Source organism: Delphinus delphis, chromosome 16 (assembly GCF_949987515.2).
Source record: "Delphinus delphis chromosome 16, mDelDel1.2, whole genome shotgun sequence".
NCBI classification, from domain to species: Eukaryota; Metazoa; Chordata; class Mammalia; order Artiodactyla; family Delphinidae; genus Delphinus; species Delphinus delphis.
The window spans coordinates 24,822,173-24,840,756 of NC_082698.1; the positions used below are offsets into that span (position 1 = coordinate 24,822,173).

General features: G+C 43.2%; 1 protein-coding gene across 3 annotated transcripts in view; it reads left to right on the forward strand.

Annotated features, from left to right (window-relative positions):
• The window catches only part of STN1 (STN1 subunit of CST complex), a 36,177-nt gene extending 18,207 nt beyond the window's left edge, over positions 1 to 17,970 (forward strand). The window contains exons 6-10 of one of the 3 annotated variants that reach the window (XM_060034129.1): positions 704 to 827; positions 1,956 to 2,130; positions 7,145 to 7,267; positions 9,659 to 9,731; positions 17,765 to 17,970. In XM_060034129.1, the coding sequence (XP_059890112.1) occupies positions 704 to 827; positions 1,956 to 2,130; positions 7,145 to 7,267; positions 9,659 to 9,731; positions 17,765 to 17,922 (653 nt within the window). In that variant the 3' untranslated portion in view covers positions 17,923 to 17,970. The remainder of the gene's footprint in view (positions 1 to 703; positions 828 to 1,955; positions 2,131 to 7,144; positions 7,268 to 9,658; positions 9,732 to 17,764) is intronic. The other 2 variants (XM_060034130.1, XM_060034131.1) reach the window with 2 other exon arrangements.
• Positions 17,971 to 18,584: the final 614 nt, after the last annotated feature.

Below are 18,584 nucleotides of genomic sequence, written 5' to 3' on the forward strand. Positions count from 1 at the left end.
AATTGGTTGTTATTCTGTGTGTGTGTCCAGTAAACTCATTCAGCGAAAAGTCAAACTTCTAAAAAGTTCAAATAAAAAGATTTAACTCTAATGAAGGAACAACATGCTTTCTTTAGAAAAGTAGCATTTCTTAATTTTATTTTGAAGAGGTCACTATAAATAAATTGGGAAAGAAAACAAGTGATTCATTGCATATGGCTGACAAATTGTATTCAACATTTGGACCTCATAGTAGAGTCTCTGAGTGTGAATCCATTTAGGGAAGAGTGTTCATGGTCTTCAAAATGATGGAAATTTCTTGAACACCGTTGAGTCCATTAACTTTGAAAAATAACAACTAATCAGAAGTGTGACAGTTCTCTGTCATCTGAGTGGTGCCCTTTGCACCGCTCTGGCTGGTTTGTCCTTGGAAATCTCAAGGACAGCCCAGTTGTCCACCATTGTACCAGATCAGTGAATACGCTCATGCGCTTTCCCTAGCCCTGGTCTCCTCTGGCCATGCCTGTGTCACTTAGGGTATCGCATCCCCTCTCGCAGGATGACTGGGAACCATTCAGTGCATTTAGACTGTGATCCTGGGCATCCTTGAGGAAGGAGACCCACCAAGTGCTTCGTTCACTGTTGTCCTGGCAGCATTCTGGACATGGGGAAGCACTAATCTCCTTGTAATTTCTGTGGCCTGCTTTCCCCTGTGGCTTGTTAGATAAAGTGGATGATCCAGTGTGCAACATTCAGATCGCAAGGATGCTTGAGCTGCCCACCATCTACAGGAAAGTTTATGACCAGCCCTTCCGCAGTCCAGCCCTAGAGAAAGAAGAGGCACTGAGGTAAGTTCTGGACTATGACTGCCGACGATGTGACCACAGCAATGAGGCCAACCAGTGGGATCCCAGATTCTGGGGTGGGCCTGGGTCCAAATCCTGAACTGTCCACTCACTCACTGTGGGGCTCCAGGCAAGTGTGTCCCCGCTCTGGATGCCTCAGTGTCCTCACCTGTAAAGTGAAGGTGTTAATAGTGCAGGTGTTCTAAGGTTTGGTAAGGAAGATATATGTGTAATTGGAGTCTCCGAAGGAGTGGAGGGGGGAGCAGAGAGAGAATATTGGAAGAAATCACGGATGAAAATTTTCCAAGTTTGATGAGGACTGTAAACTCACAGATCCAAGAAGCTCAGTGAACCCCAAGGCAAGAAACGTGAAGAAAACTGCGCCAAAAGGCACATCATAACCAAAGAAACAATACCAGCCGCTCTCAACCAGGGATGACTTTATTCTCTTTCAGGGATGGAAAAATAAACAGGAGGAGGAAGAATATATGTATATTTGTTACTATACGCCTCAAATAACTCAGAGGAGACAGAAATGATCATAGTGGCTGCTGGGGGGTGGGGGGGCCGGTGGGAGGGGGACTGGAAGGAGGATACAAAGGAGGCTCTTCACCATGTACCCTTCCCTTTTTTAAACATATTCAATATTTATAGATTACATATTCCAAAAAATTATATTAAAAAAAACCCCAAACTGTAGACCTGTATAAAGTAAAACGTGGAAGTTCTCCATTTTCCTGTCTCCCGCCTCAGTACCATTCCCCAGAGGTTACCACTGTGCAGAGGTTGATGTGTGTATCCTGTTAGGCGTTTTTCTTCGGTTGCATACACAAGCATGAATATCCACCCACGTACTTTGTGGGTTGTCCTTTGCTTCCTTACAAAAATGGCACCGTCCCTCACATGCTATTCTGCAGCTTGACTTTTTTCTAAATCTATCACGAATATCAGTTCCTGTAGTTCTGCCTCATCCTTTTAAACAACCACACAGTGTTCACTGGGTGAACTGCTCCTTATGTCAAAAACATGCATCAGTATAGTATTGCACTTGCTAGCTGTTTCAGTTTTACATGCGTCCAAAAGGAACAAAAGTAACAGTTTTCTGCAGGGCTTGTTAAAACTTTCTCCCAGCAGCAATCCAGGCACCCTGGACCTTGACAGTCTCACGTATCTGCTGAGTGAAAAAGTCAAAGAATTCCTTGTGGAGAACAGAGTGCAAACCTTTTACCAGCAGGAGTTGGAAACGGTGGAGTCCCTGCTGTCCCTTGCCAACCAGCCTGTGATTCACAGCGACTGCTCCGGGCGAGTAAGTGCGGCATGACCATGTGAGAATTCGAGGCCTCTGCCCCTGTCTCCGAAGGAGTGGAGGGGGGAGCAGAGAGAGAATATTGGAAGAAATCCAATATTCACACCCACAGCTGCAGGTCGAGGGTGTGGGTGGACATGCCTGTGGCATTGAGACTCACAGGGTGTACCCGGAGTATAGAGGTTATGTTGATTCTATTCTGGAAAAGTCACTGACCACTGAGAATTTGAAAGGAGAATGCACATGCATGCCCTTTTCCCCTCCTTAATCTCATAAGGCTTAATCTTCAGGTAGAAAAAAAAAATAAGGTTCATAGCACTTAGTACTCACTGAGATGGGTATTTAATGTCAGCAGGAACCAACTGAGGGGGAAATAGATGAGAAGAGCTAAAATTATCCTTCCAAGATTATTTTTTGATCAGCAAGATGATTCTTGAACTCGAACCAAGGTTTTTAATGACTTGTTCTGTCTTCTCCAGAATAAGGTTGATCTATCGTGTCTTAGGAGTTTGAATAAAGATCAAGTTGTATTCAGTCTGGTTTATAAGTAAAAATTGCAGGGAATACTCAAGTAATTTTTTATTCATCCTAGAAAGAGCTGTCCTCTTTTTTTTTTTTTTTTTATGGTATGCGGACCTGTCACTGTTGTGGCCTCTCCCGTTGCGGAGCACAGGCTCCGGACACACAGGCCCAGCGGCCATGGCTCACGAGCCCAGCCGCTCCGCGGCATGTGGGATCTTCCCGGACCAGGGCACGAACCCGTGTCCCCTGCATCGGCAGGCGGACTCTCAACCACTGCGCCACCAGGGAAGCCCTGTCCTCATTTTTTAATACCCATAGTGTTAGAGGTGAACTCAAGGTGTTTGGTGTTTACGTATTTGCTTGGAATTAAGAATTATCTGAGACTTTGGTTTTAGGCTTTCCTTTTCATTGCAATTCCTTAGTTTTTTTGTTGCTGTAACACGACTTGTATTTATTTATTTCATTTATTGCACTGGGAATGATCTCTGCTTGAATGTCACCTTCTTGCCCTCCCTGACCTTCTGCTCTGATAGCCACCAGCTTCCTCACTGTGTTATCACTCTGTTTCCACATTTCGTGATAGCACTGGTATTTATTTGTTTTGTGTGCCTATTACCCCACCAGAATTTAAGTTCTCTAAGAGCAGAGCCTTTGTCTGTCTCATTCTTTGCTCTCTAGAACAGGGCCTAGAACATGGTTGGCGTAAAGTATGCTCTCCACAATTATTTGTTGATTGAAGGAATGAAAACTTTTAAAAATTCAAATAGTCTGGGAGTTCCCTGGTAGTCCAGTGGTTAGGACTCGGTGCTTTCACTGCTTTCGGGCAACTAAGATCCTGCAAGCTGTGCGGCACAGCCAAAAAACAAAACGAGAAAACAAAAATAGATAAAAAAATAAAAATTCGAATAGTCCAGGAAACTGTCTAGTTTTTAAGTTTCCTTCCCATCCTCCTTCCTCATCCCCTTTCTACAGAGACGAGCACCATCTCATGAGTATCCTTCTGGAGATAATCTGCATATATAAACTAGAAGTAGTTGTATCCCCTTTTTTACACAAATGGTATCATACTAAACACTCTATCTACCTAGGTTTTCATTGGACAGCATGTCTTATAGGTCCTTTCCTAGCCATACTTACATATTTGCCACTCTATAATAATCTTTTATTATGTGTATCATAATTTCCTTAAGGGGTCTCTCCATTCCTGGACTGTTTAGATGTTTTCTAGTCTTTTGCCATTACCACCAGGGCTGCCATGAGTACCCTTGTGAGGTAACATAATTATTCTTTGTGATTCTGGTGGAACAGATACCAGGTCTCTGTCCCGACCTCCTAAGCATGACCACTGCTTCTCAGTTTCATTCGTGAACTTGATTATCTCTTCCTGTCACCAGGCTGTGTGCCCAGTGTCCCGCAATTTCATACATGGAGATGAGGGATATTGTTTCAGGAAACACCGAGGTGGAGAGGGTCAGGACTGGCCGCTTTGTTCTGTGCCACCGTTGCTTCTGCACAGTTGTAGCTCCCCAGCTGTCCACTGACAGCAGGAGTGACCTTCTTCCCATTTAATCATTTAGAGGAGGCTCAGTGCCAACTTGGCCTCCCAGGACTTCTGACCACTCTCTTGGCATGTTTAGAAGGAAACGTTGAAGCTTAGCAAAGACCACATCTTCCTGTGAGCCAGCTCTTCTGCAATAATTAAGTAGGGAGAATTGAGGACTAAAAGGCCCCTCCATTCAGAACATTCCAGGGAGGACTTTTGGTGTGATATCTTTTTGAGAATGCTTAGAAAAGAAATTTGTATCTGCCGGGTGCTATATGTTTAAAAAGAAATGAATATGGCAGTATATCTGTTTTGTCTTTGGAAACTACTTTTCCATCAGTTATGAATTATTCCCTCACATGGCTCTGGTTGGGGAGGTCAGTGTCATTAAATTGAATTCTGTTTAATAGAGCCTGGGAGACCCAGGATGCTTTACAATGATGGTGAAACCTTAGACCCTTTGGCACTTTCTGTAGTCATACCGATGAAAGCTTAACAAAAAAAATCATTGTGATGTTGTCTTAGCTTAGAGGCTGGGGAGAGTGGGTTTGAATGCTTTCCCCCTTTCTTTTTTTCCACAGTGGCCCTTTTTAGCAAATCCAGAAACATGATAAACAAACCTTGCAAAACCATTGTTTCTTTGACAACTCGATAAATGTTGAGTTTGTTTGGGAATGAAGACTATATATATATTTCAGAGATCCACCCAGTTCCTGACCTGCCACAAGGAGAGGCCCGCTAAGGCTCAGCCCGTTCAGCTGGTCACTGTTTTTGTTTCTGAACAGTTTCGGTTTCCTGAATGGGACGAGTCTGTCATTGCTCTTTAGAAAAAGACAAGAAAGACACACATCTCAGGCCAGGAAAAGCTACTAGCTAGAGGGACGATTGGAGGCTTTATCCTTGAGCCTGTGTCTTTATAACCAGCAGGGAATTATGTCCTGAGTTCAGCTGAGGCAAATGTTTTTGGAAAGGAAGCTTCACATATTGTTTATATTTACAGAGAGCCTTTTCTGCTGGGTCCTCCTTGTTCACAGCTGAAACTGCTTTTACTCTCCCAGGCCTCACACCCTCTCTTCCTGCTGCTCGATCTGACTGAAATCTGGGAGGAGGAACCGGGCTTTCTGTATGGTCTGAGGATAACCAAGAGTCATTTTTAATGACAGGAATAATCGTGCAACAACATTTCTAGTCAGTTTCCCATTTATTTCTATATTGGGAAGAGACATAATAAACTCAACCCTTAGGATCCTTATATTAAATTGACCAAAGAAGACGAATCTCCTGAGAATTATGAAGATGAAGTAGTTATAAAGTCATGTAGGGGAGCCTGTGTTGGGTTGAGCGTTCTTTTCCTAAGTGAGAGCACTCACGTCTGAAATTAAAAACAGCTTTGCCTCAAGCCCCCCTGAATAAAAAGATATGTGACTGAGGATCGCTGGGAGAGGTGTTTATTCTAAACACACCCAGATAACTTTTCTGCCCGTGGGAGTCATCAAATATTTCTCAACCTGTTCTCCCTTCAGAGAATGGGTGCTGTCGTAACCTGGAGTGCTTGTCAACTCTCAGGCCCTCCTGTTCTACTGGCCAGGTTCTCCAGGCCTGTTCTGTTGAGAAAAAACCTAGGCTATTAATTAAGAACGTTAGTCTCTCCTGTTCAGCTCAGGAGAGCACATTTGTGAAACATCACCAAGATCTGTTAGATTCAAACAGTGCCTGTCTGGGAGGCCTCTTCCAGAAAGCAAAGATTTCTTTCAGGATGGAGCTGTCAATACTTGAGGCCATTTGGGAGTTCCTTTCCTCTCCCTGTCACTTTGTGGGAATGTCATCAGCAAATCCCAGGCCCGCTCTCTGTTTCAGCATCTGTGAGTGCTGCCCCAGACAGCCTCCATAAGGACCTTCCGTTAGAGGAGTAGGACTGTGCCTTCAAACACACTTTTGGAAGCTTTGCCACGTTTCTTTGGCACTCTGATCTTTCTAGTATCTTGATGTATTTCTGTCACATTACAAATGGATCTGTACCTTGAAGGACACTTATTACTTACCACTTCCTTTGTTTTAGGAATGAACTGAAAATCCCTAATGGAATAATTAGGAGGATATCGCCTACCTATATGGGGTATTTCCCCTGAATACACACATGTTTTCTCCATCACCCACTATGTGTCAGGGAGCAGGTGTCCGAGATGAGTCCCCAACTCAAGAAGCACACAGTCTAGTTAACCATGGTAGGACATAGCTGAAAACCTGGCCTCCTTGAAATAAGAAGTAGGATGACCTGGTAACCTCTCTAGGCAAACTTGACTCTTAGAGAAGGGAAGGGATACTGAAATTGAGGAGAGAGCAAACTGACAGCAGCAGAGGGTCCTTCCTCATGGTGTTCTCGCTTCCCCTAGGGCCCTGTCCACCTTCAGCCCATGGACCCTCCCCTTTGACAGATCTCTGCACAGCTGTTTGTCTCCACTGTCCTCCATTTAAAATAAGGAGTCTGTTTAATACTCTCTATGTGCTGGAATCCCCAACTTATTATTTCAATGTGTGTAAAATTCTTTGATGTCCGTAGGAAGAAGTTGTATATATGGCCACAATTTTAATGAAAAAAGTGAGCCAGTAGGTATAGAATTTTTGGCTCTGTATAAAAAAATAAATCAAAGATTGTCATTTTGATATTTCCATTTTATATCATTGAGTTAAATGAATTAAACAAACAGAAAATCATAACCAAGGTGTGGAACAGTTATCAAGTGTGATTCTGCTAGAGCAAACTTCCCAATCCTCCTTAAATACCATCCTGCTAGGCCCGTGCATACCTGAATCTTTTTGACTCAGTAGATAAAAAGCCTGTTGGGTGAATTTATAACCAGTTGGTCTAGGGAGTTGCCCTCAAGTGCTGTAAGATGGGACTTATTTCTTTTCTTCCTTTATTTTTTTTTCCTTTTTTTCTTCCTACAGATGGATTTTAAGAATGACACCACTTCCAAGGCAATTCATAGTATATTTAGGAACGCTATAAAGCTGCTGCAGGAAGAAGGACTTGTTTTCCAGAAAGATGGTGGTTTTGATAACCTGTTCTATGTAAGAGACCTGCAGCTTAATTTTTTTTCTTAGTTTCAACTGCAAGTATATTTATTACTTAGGATTGTTTGTTTCCTGTTTTTTAAAAATCCGTCATTAGGAGGTACATAAAGTAAGGAGTGAGAGTTGGCCCTTATCTTTCCTCAAGATACCGCTTTTAACAGTACAGCCTTCGGCACACATGTAAATATAGGCTCCTGTTACCAAAAAGATGTGATCTTCCTCTAAATCAGGATTTCTCAACTTCAGCACTGTTTGAGCCAGATGATTCTTCGTTGTGGGGTGTTGTCCTTTGCATTGTAGGATGTTTGGCACATGCTTGGCCTTCGCCTACTAGATGCCGGTAGCAGCACCCCCAATTGTGGCAACCTAAACGTCTCCAGACATTGCCAAGTGTCCCCTGACCCAGTTGAGAACCACTGCTCTAAATAATGCTCAGCAGCTTTTGGGGATGCCAGAACAGCACATCACAGTCATCTTTCCATATTAGTCCTTATAAATCTGTCTCATTCTTTTTGACATCTGCATGGTTTTCCCTATCGTGGGAACTCGCCGTAAATTGTTTAACCACTTATCTCTGATGGCCATTTATACTGTTTCCAACTCTTGTCCTCACATATAGTGTTGCTATGTCTGTTTTCTTGTGGACTTATGTAAGTATTTCCGTAAGATCAACTCTTAAAAGAGGAATTGCTGGAGTAAAGGGCATGTACCTTTAAGCTTTTGATTGCCTCCTTCAAAAGTGGTGCCAATTAACATTCCCACCAGGGGTACAAGTGCTTGCCTACCTCATACTTTGAGTTAAAAGTTCACCTCTCACTGCCTACCTTTAATATGGGAGGAACCAAGCTGATACTGATGTTGTTATCGATATTGATGTCCACTTTAGTAGCACAGATGTAGCTTCAGCTGTGAGCGATTCTCCTGAAGACAGATCAGAACTCTGGGAGATCCCAGAAGCCTCATTCTTTACAGGCATGATTCCCGAGGGGAAGCTTTCCTTAATAGGACATTTTCTCGATGTTGATTAACTCTAGTGATTCCCCATTTTAGAACATTTTAAAAAATTAAGATATGTTTTAAATACTATTTAAATAACTTCTGAAAAGGGTATTCCATTCCGTATAAGGGTGAGGGCAGCCCCCCCACCCCCGCCGCCTCCCAGGACGGGCAGGCCTGGTGGGAGCTGATTGCTTCTTGGGGTTGGAGAAGCTCATGCTGGGCAACTCACCCTAACACCCTCCCACCCCCACCCGCACCCTCACATCGCCCCCCGGGAGGCCCTGCGTGGCCTCCTGGGTCAGTAGGAAGCTGCTCTTCCTGAGGAACAGGAGACCATGGGCAGCAGTCCAGGGATGAGGTGTGGCAGGGCTGGGGCACTTCCTCCTGTGAATCAGTCTGAGCTGGAATGGGGTGATCCAGCTCTAAAAACTCTATTTTCCTCAGCAGAGCCGCCTCCCTTCTCTGACTTCACTCCCTCCTTCTACCTCAACCCTGGCTCCTAGGTTTCTGTTTTCCTGAGGGCATTGCCTCAGGGACGGAGTTATCTTTTCTCTGTATAGTGCTTTCCAGCTTTCAGCAGCTCTCCCACATTACCTTACTTAATCTTCCCAACACCCTGTAAGTCCAGAGAAGGGTCCCTATCAGAACCCCCATTCTTAAATCTGCTCATTCCAAGTCCGTCAGTCCAAGGAGCATCCTGACATATGTGTTTGTTTGCGTACTTTTTTTTTTCTCCTTCTTCCTTTTTTCCCCTTCCTTTCTTCCTCTTTTTTCCTTTCTTTCTCTTTGATTTTAGATTTACTGTTGAACATGAAGGTGAAACCCATTTGATGGCTGGCTGAGAAAGGAACCTTGGTTATGTTTGCCTCTGAGAACAGACAGTGTTTCCATTCATAAACTAGATTTACTCTCTTGCTAGCTTTGCCTTACAGTTTTATTTCTTTTGGTTTTTTCCCTATGGTTGGGTGAAGGAATGTGAAACCCAAGATAGAAAAGAAGAAACACAAGAGGAAAGAGTCCTCGGGTTTGATCACTTGTGCCTCCCTCAAGAACATAATGAATAAGAGAAATTTTATGAATGTGTTATGAATATTTAAGACGAAAGTTGCTCCTTGAAAGCAAGGGATTCCAGTTTTTCTTTCTATCATGGCCCCCCCGTAAACCACCTCCCGAGGGAATATGCCTGTGGGTGGACTTCAGAGCAGTGAGCTACTTAGGGACAGAACTGGTTTGACAGCTGGCCACGTATCCAAAGCGACACTCTGTTGGTGTAGGGATGAGGATCGTTATGAAATCTTTAGCAACTATCCTAAAGACCAATTTGGGTGTCTGGATGACACAACCTCTGTTTTACTTAACATTTCTTTCCGAACTGTTTTTCCCATTTAGGTAACCAGAGAAGACAAAGAATTACACAGAAAGATCCACCAGATCATTCAAGAAGATTGCCAGAAACCAAACCGTAAGTGGTGTAACGTACATGTGTCTCGGTGCCCTGGAGGCGGCTGTTCCCTCCCGGAGAGCGCTAGGTGGAGAGTCAGGAAACCTGGGACCTTTCCCAGTAACAACTTGGAAGCATGACTGGTCAAGATACCTGCCCTCTCTGAGCCTCAGACTCCTCCTTTCTAAAGTGAGCGTTAGCCTTGCACAGTTGTTCTGACATGGGCCACACGTAAGAGTCAACCTTGGAGCTTTTTTGAACATACAACACTCAGGTCCCACCCCTAGGGATTCTGATTCACTAGGGGCTGGGATGGGGGCTAGACAGGTGAGCTCCTCAAGTGATTCTGATACAGCAAGGTCAGCTGTTACGCTAGGACTTTTTAACATCCTTCTGGTTTCGTGTCCTCTGTAATTTGTGTTATTTCTTGTTCCACTCTTCCTTCTTGTCTCTGAACCCAAACCTGACATTTTCCTCTCTTCTAACATCAAGCCCTTCAAGGTTGGGAGGAATGGTTCTAGACATTACAGTTTGTGAACAGTGTAATTCAGTCATCCTGAAACCTGATAATTTGCAAAAGAAATGGTTGAGAAAATAGTTGGTTTTAGTGGAGTTAGATCAGCCCCTAGTGGTTAGAAACTCAAACTGTAGAGAGTCTGATAACAGACATTACCATTTTCATACTAGTTAGAAAGAGAAGAAAACATTAGTCCTATGTTTAAATCCTGTGTAAACCGATGGCTCTTAAAGGTGACTTTTCAAAGTCTACCTTTTGCAAACATGTGCTATTAACAAATGTTGGCATATGTCAACAAATGACGCCAGAAGAAAAGTGGAAAGGCTTGTTAGTGAGCACAGGCCTCCTCATTCTGCTTTCTTTCTCTCCCGGGAGGTCCACCTCCAGTCCTTAAAGCCCATATATCCCTGGGGCCTGGACCTGTTCCAGGCTGAGTCAGCAGGTGGAGCTGGACCAGATCTCCAGCCCTGGTGTTTATGGTATGCAGCCTTATTTAGCTTTTAAGGACCCATGAAGTCACCTCCCAGAGTGGTGTGACAACAGGTCTTAAAATAAACTGAAAGCAATCTATTATTTTAATGCAAGGTTTCTAACTATTGTTCACTTCATTCAGAACAAGAAGGATAAATATCCTTTAGTTGGGGGAAAAACCACCTATCCACAATTTAAGGAGCTTTTTAGAGCTGTGAAATGTGGGATTCTTCAACCAAGAAGCGATGAGAGGAGAGGCTGGTCCCCAGGTGACATTCCTGCACTCATGGTAGTCCCAAGCCATCTGGCTAGACTCTTATTTTGATGTGTATTAGGAGCAGGGCGGATTAAAGTGATCCTAGGGCCTGCTGAAGCAAAGGAAAGCAATTCACACTTCATTTCTTAGGAGAACCAAACAGCCTTGGTGACCTGAGGGTCTATAAAGTGGCAGGTTTTATATCCACTTCTAATCCACAGGCCAGCTCCTGCTTTGGTGAGTGTGTGTGTCAAGGTGGACAGGCTCTGCTACTCAGTCTGTAAATGGGAGCCTTTAAAAAACATAAGCCAATTCCCTGGAACTAGTAAACTCCCAGGAGACAAATTCTGGAGCATGAGTAACTGAGAATACCAGTAAACATACCTTGTGGGAACTGTCAGAGTCTGTTGCAGCCACCCCTTTTCATAAGAAATACCTATGACATTAAAACATTATTCTGAATAATGTATGCACAGGATAAAAAGTCAAAAAGCACAAAAACACACACAGAAAAAGTGAGACTCCCTCCCAACACCGAGCCCCAGGCTCTGTTCCCCTTTCCAAAGGCAGTGGGTGTTACTAGTTTCTGGCATATCCTTCTAGAGATGTTATATGCACTTATAAACATGTTTGTATAGTTTATCCTTTCTAAAAAACATAAGTGAAGCTTAGCATACAATACTCAGTGTTTTATACCTTATATTTTAAATCTAACATTGGCTTATAGCAGTCATTCAGCAACAGTATGTGTAAAAGTACCTGTCTTTTTAATGGCTGCACAGTATTCCACTATATGTATTGATAGATATTCGACCATTTATTTAAGTATTCCTACTGAACCTTTAGTTTGTTTCTAACCTTTCAGTATGAAACATAGCATTGAGTTTTCCTTGGCAGTATGATTGGTAGGAGAACTTAAAACCTTTAGTCACTTATGAATATTTCAGCAGAGGGTAAACCTACAATAATGAAAGGATTATAAACATGGGCCAGTTTTAGGTCCCTAAAGCACTGATAGAGGGTTTGTCCGAAGATGGGCCGCATGGCATAGTTGTGAAGAGCTGGGCTCTGGAGCCACCTTGCTTGGGTTTGAATCCCAGCTCTGCCACTTTGTGGCTGTGTGGCCTTGAGCAAGTCTGTGCCTCAGTTTCTTTATACGCAAAGCAGGGATAATAATCGTACCTACATCATGGGTTGTTATGAGGATGAAATAAATTGGTGTTTTATGAAACTCTTAGGAATATGGCAGAGTAAGAACACCAAGAATCCTTCCCTCCACTTAGACAACAATTGCATCTGTCTGATGTAGCTATTTTGGAACTCTGGAGTCTATCAAGGCTAGCAACTTCCAGAGGAAGGTTTGGACAATGAATTGGGGTTAATTTCAGTCAATTTTCAGATCTTAGTAGCAGCTACTCATCCCCCATCCCCAGCTACATGGCAGGCGGCTGTGCATGTGTTTCTGGAGCAGTTTGTACAGAGCTTGTGGGAGCTAGCGGGGGTAAAAAGGACCCAGTCCTCCATGTATCAGGGATTTGTGCTCTGATCACCAGTTGCTGCTTCTGATCACAGAGGTGCAGGCAGAGAGGTGGGTGGCCATTGTTATACCTCCTCCCATTGTTGTAAGCTGCTCACCCAACAGCTGAAGTGACTTGCAGGGATTTAAAAGACTGGCACCCTTTTTTTTTAAACTCCTTCATTTCTCTTTTTTACCCCTTTTGGAGCCAGAAAAGAAAGACTAGAACATTCCAAAGCACCTGCATATATGGGTAAAATTAGAAAGCGACCACACATGCCCAGGGAAAGGCACAGGCTCAGAAATAGACCTGAGAAGACCTTAGGTTTCCATCTCAGGCTGCTCCTTGGCACAGAGACAGCCTACAACAACCAAAAAAATAAAAACAATAACAAAAAGCAGCAAACACCACAGAAGGTGAAGAATCTAATCTCCAGAGTTACCACATTATTAGATTCAAATGTCCAGTTTTCAACTAAAAACGAAAGACATTCAAAGAGACAGGAAACTATGGCCCATTCAAAGGGAAAAATAAGCAACAGAAACTGTCCCTGAAAAAGACCTGATGGCAAATTTATTACCCAAAGACTTTGAAACAGTTGTCTTAAAGATGCTTAAGAAAATGATGGGTGAACAAAATAGAAAATATCAATAAAGAGATACAAAAACTAGAAAGAAACCAAAAAGAAATTCTGAAAAGTACAGTAACTGAAGTGAAAAGTTTACCAGTGATTCAAAGGCAAATTTGAGCAGGAAAAATCTGAAGAAAAGTGAACAGAACCTAAAGAACCTGTGGGACATCATCAAATGGACCAACATATGCATTGTGGGAGTCCCAGAAGAAGAGAGAAAGGGGCAGAGAGAATATTTGAAGAAATAATGGCCGAAAACGGCCCTAATAGGATGAAGGACATGAATATAAACATCCAAGAAGCTCAGTGAACTCCAATTAAGATGAACTCAAAGAGAGCACACCAAGACACATTATAATCAAACTTTTGAGAGTCAAAACAAAAGAAAGAATCTTGAAAGCTACAAGAGAAAAACAACTTGTCACATCAGTAAGATGATCAGATTTCTTATCTGAAACTTTGGAGGCTGGAAGGCAGTAGGCTGATATAGTCAAAATGTTAAAAGAAAAATAACCTGTAAACCAAGAATCTTAGGAGCCTAATACACTTAAAAGAATTATTAGTCTGTGTTCTTGGGCACAGTGTATAAAGTTGTGGTTTTGTGACATCAACAACTGAAAGGGGTGGGGACAGAGCTGCAAAGGAGAAGGAACAGAGGTTTTATATATTATTGAAGTTAAACTAGAATAAATTCAAATTAGTGTGTTATAACTATAGGATGCTAAACGTAATCCCTGTGGTAACCACAAAGAAAATAGCTCTAGAATATACACAAAAGGAAATTTTAAACGTTTCACTATTAAAAAAATCAACTAAACACAAAAGAAGACAGTAATGCAGGAATTGAGGGACCAAAAGCTATAAGGCATATAGAAAACAAATAGCAAAATGACAGAAGTAAGTCCCTCTTATCAGTAATTAGGTTAAATGTAAATGGATTGAACTCTCCAATCAAAAGACAGAGATTGGCAGAATGGATTGAAAAAAAAAAAAACCAAGAACTCCAACTATATGCCAACTACAAGAAACTCACTTTAGATCCAAAAGCACAGATAGGTTGAAAGTGAAAGGACAGAAGAATATATCCCATGCAAATAGTAACCAAAAGAGAACAGGGGCAGTTATACTAATATCAGACAAAATAAACTTTAAATCAAAAATGTTGCAAGAGGGCTTCCTTGGTGGCGCAGTGGTTAAGAATCCGCCTGCCAATACAGGGGACATGGGTTCGATCCCTGGTCCGGGAACATCCCACGTGCTGCGGAGCAGCTAAGCCCATGCACCACAACTACTGAGCCTGTGCTCTAGAGCCCACAAGCCACAACTACTGAGCCTGCAAGCCACAACTACTGAGCCCACGTGCCACAACTACTGAAGCCCACGCGGCTAGAGCCCATGCTCCGCAACAGGAGAAGCCACGACAATGAGAAGCTTGCACACTCCAACGAAGAGTAGCCCCTGCTCACCACAACTAGAGAAAGCCTGTGCACAGCAATGAAGACCCAACACAGCCAATAAATAAATAACTAAATTTAAAAAAAAATGTTGCAGGAGACAAAGAAGGACATTATATATTAATAAAAGGTTCAATACAGCCAGAAGACATAGTAATTTTAAACATTTTGTACCTAATGACAGACCGTCAAAATATATGAAGCAAAAACTGACGGAATTGAAAGAAGTAAGTGGTTCTATGATAATAGTTGGAGATTTCAGTATCCCACTGTCAATAATGGATAGAACAACTAGACAGAAGGTAAGGAAATAGAGGACTTAAATAACACAATAAATCAGCTAGATCTAACAGACGCACACAAAAGACTACCTGACAACAGCATACATACAGCATACAACATGTACGTGGGACCTTTTCCAGGAGAGACCATTAATTAAGTCTCAATAGATTTTAATAGGAAGATATCATACAAAGTATCTTCTCTGACTAGCATCTTCTGAAGTTAAAAGTCAATAACAGAAGTAAAACTGAAAAATTTGTGGGAATTAAACAACACACTCTTCACCAGTAGACTAAAGAAGAAATCATATGGGAAATTAGAAAATACTTAGAGATGAATGAAAACAAAACCCCAAAGTACCAAAACTTCTAGGACACAGAAGAGCTTTGTATGAGGGGAACTGTATAGCTAAGAACACTTATATAACTTTACAATTTAAGGAACTAGAAAAAGAAGAAGAAAGTAACTCAAAGCTAGCAGAAGGAAGGAAATAATAAAGATTAGAGCACAAATAAATGAAATAGAGAATAGAAAAACAATAGAGAAAATCAATGAAACCAAAAGTTGGTTCTTTGAAAAGATCCCTAAAATTGCCAAACATTTAGCTAGGTAGACTAAGATAAAAGAGAAAAAACTCCAGTTACTAAAATCAGAAATGAAAATGAGGACATTAGTACTGATTCTACAGAAATAAAAAGGATTATAACAAAGTACTATAAACAATTGTACGCCAACAAATTGGATAACCAGGTGAAATGGAAATTCCTAGAAACACAAAACCTACCAAGACTAAATCCTGAAGAAATAGAAAGTCTGAATAGATACATAGTAAGGAGATTGAATCAATACTCAAAAATCTCCCAACAAAGAAAAACCTTGGACCTGATGGCTTCACTGGTGAATTCCAAACATTTAAAGAACTGACACCAATCCTTCTCCCCACGTGAATGGAAGGTCACTTTGTGAACAGCATTACCAGGCAACCCTCGACGGCAGAATGGCCTTTGTGAAGAATTAGTTTAAGGCCTTTGGGGCAGTCAGCATTGCTGACCACATATGCCTGTAAGTCACCTTGAGCCCTGAGCCTGAGCACCCAGGTCTTAAAAGAACTAAGATCACAAGCCGAGCAGTGCTGAAATTCCCAGGGCTTCCTCTCTGCTGCGTGCAAGCCCAGTCTGGTTGGAGTCCTTCACCCTCCGTCATCAACCCTTCCTCTCGGGAAGAGTCAAAGCTTCTTTAGAGCAGGGACAAGGTTATGTGCATCTTCTTAGGTTATGGATATGACGATAGAATCATAGTAATTCTCCATGGAAGAAGCCCCCACCCTGGGTCTCCTTTCACCCACACAACCATGAGTGAAGTGGGTGCTTTCCTTCCCATTTAACAGATGAGGATGCGGACTGAGAGACCTGGACCACTTTGCCCCAGTCATAGAGCCAGCATTTTTATTCGGGTCCTTTGGACTCCAGAGTCAGCTCTCTGTCTGCACTCTGTACTTGCTCTTCCTTGCTCAGCGCTGCACATGTAGTAGGTGTTCAGGAAATCTTGATCGAATGAATGTTGAAGAAATAGCCTGGAAATGTGGAGACCAGGGGAGGTGGCGAGTTTCCCAACAGTAACCCAGTCGGGAGGAACAATGAGTTGACTAGCCACTAGAGGTCAGGATTTGCAGGTCTTTGTTAGCCCAGGACCACTGCCTGTGAACATCCCTGACCCTTAGAGCTGGGAAGGACCTCAGAGGTGCCCCCCAGCCCCACTCCCCATGGGTCAGAAAACTGAGGCTTAAAGATGCAGTGACTTGCCCAAAGCCACAAAGGTGCAAAGAATCTCAACCATGCTTTGCCCATCACCACAACCCCTCTTTGAGGACTTTCCTGGAGCCTAAAGCATTTTATCACCTGAAAACAACATTCAGTGACTGTGCAGAGCACTAGTGGGCCAGATGCTGGGGTTACGGCGGTGAGAGGCCTGGCCCTGTGAATGGGGCTTTGGTGGAAACTGGGGAGGGTTTGTTTCCAGGAATGAGATTTGACTTTGACTCGATGTTACAAATAAATTTTACATCATCACCTAGGAAATTATATAATTTTATTATGAATTTTATTTCAACTATACATATACGTGTATAGTTGAATATAAAGTTTCTCAATGTTTATCGTACCTAAAATGCAATACATTCTGTAATCTCATACTCTAGTCTGTTTGGTAAGAAAAGAATGCTAACCACAGCCCACTAAATTGATTTCATGATCGTCTAATGGTCATTACTTCAGTGTGAATACCACTACTCCAAATCATTGATTTCAACTAGGAAAGCGGTCACTCGTCCTGAACTGCTACGAATGGTCTCATTTGTTTTGGGTAGAGGGTGAGAGGTTCCTAGAATACAGCCGTCACAGGCAGACTTTTTGGAAGCCTAGGCAGAGAAGAGTGAGAACAGGCCAAAGGTCACCACCGCAGTCCCACCGTCCAGGAGTTACAGAAGGAATGTGGAGGCTGCTGCCAGCCGGCTCTGCTGTCGGCCACAAGAGGGCTCCCGCCTGGGAAGCTAGGGGGTTAGAACTGAATGCATGTGCTCGTACCTGTAACTGCATTAGAGAAAAAAGCCTACCAAGCACTAAATCCCCACTGGGTTATGAGTATAAAATGACTGACTGGGAATCCTGGAAGGTTGAAGGCCTGCATCCCCGAGCAGTGGTCCATGGCACAGACCTGAGAACATGTGTTTTGGTTCGTTGTCACTGATAAGCTAGGCCAGTGCATCTCCTACTCTAATGTGCGTAAGAATCATCTGGGGATCTTATTAAGCTGCAGGTTCTGATCCAGGAACTCTGAAGAAGGACTTCCATTTAGAGGAGAGGACAGGAGAGAGAGAGGAGGGTCTGACAGGTGTGTCCAAGCTTAGCCAACTCCCTTTTTCCTGCAGACGTGGAGAAGGGCTGCCACTTCCTGCACATCCTGGCCTGTGCTCGCCTGAGCCTCAGCCCGGTCCTGAGTGAAACTGTGCTGCGGCAGGTGCTGGAGCTCTTGGAGGACCAGAGTGACATCGTCAGCACCACAGAGAACTACTACACTGCGTTCTGAGGAGAGGCCGGCAGGCAGCACGAGTGGAGCGGGGGGGGGGGGGGGGGGGGGGGGGAAACAGGTGGCGTTCACTCCCGGGCTCTGATTTTAACATGGTGCTGAGGCTTATAGGCCTGGTGGCAATTATCTCATAATAAACTATGAAATATGGTAATTTGAAGAATGGAACTTGGCATGAATTCTGGAGGCTGCCTTCTGCCTGCTGTATCCTGGGATAAAAGACTTATCTCAGCCACGACATATAAGAAAACCCTTCTCATTGGCCTCCTGGCTGGACCAAGCATCACTCACAGAGCAGAAGAGGAAGAAACAGTGTCGGTAGCTGAACTGGTTGGAGGCTCTGTTGTGGTAAAGGGGCATCCCGTGGAAAAGGCGCTTGTACTGCGGGAGCTGAAGAGCATACAGATCACGAGTTCAGACACTTTTTAAAACTTCAGACTATCAGGTCCTTTCTTGGTGTATCTTGATGGTTAAGAACCTGGTATAGAGGACTCGTTCTCCCTGGATGAGTGTCGCTGACCTACAATTTCTGTGGGTCAAACACCAGTGATGGGTCCAGAGTCTTGGGTTGAATTCTGTCTACAGACCAACACATCGACGGGAATAAACAGGATCCAAGGCGTGACTCTGTATTTGTCGTTTTCCTTATTGTCCTTCTGAAT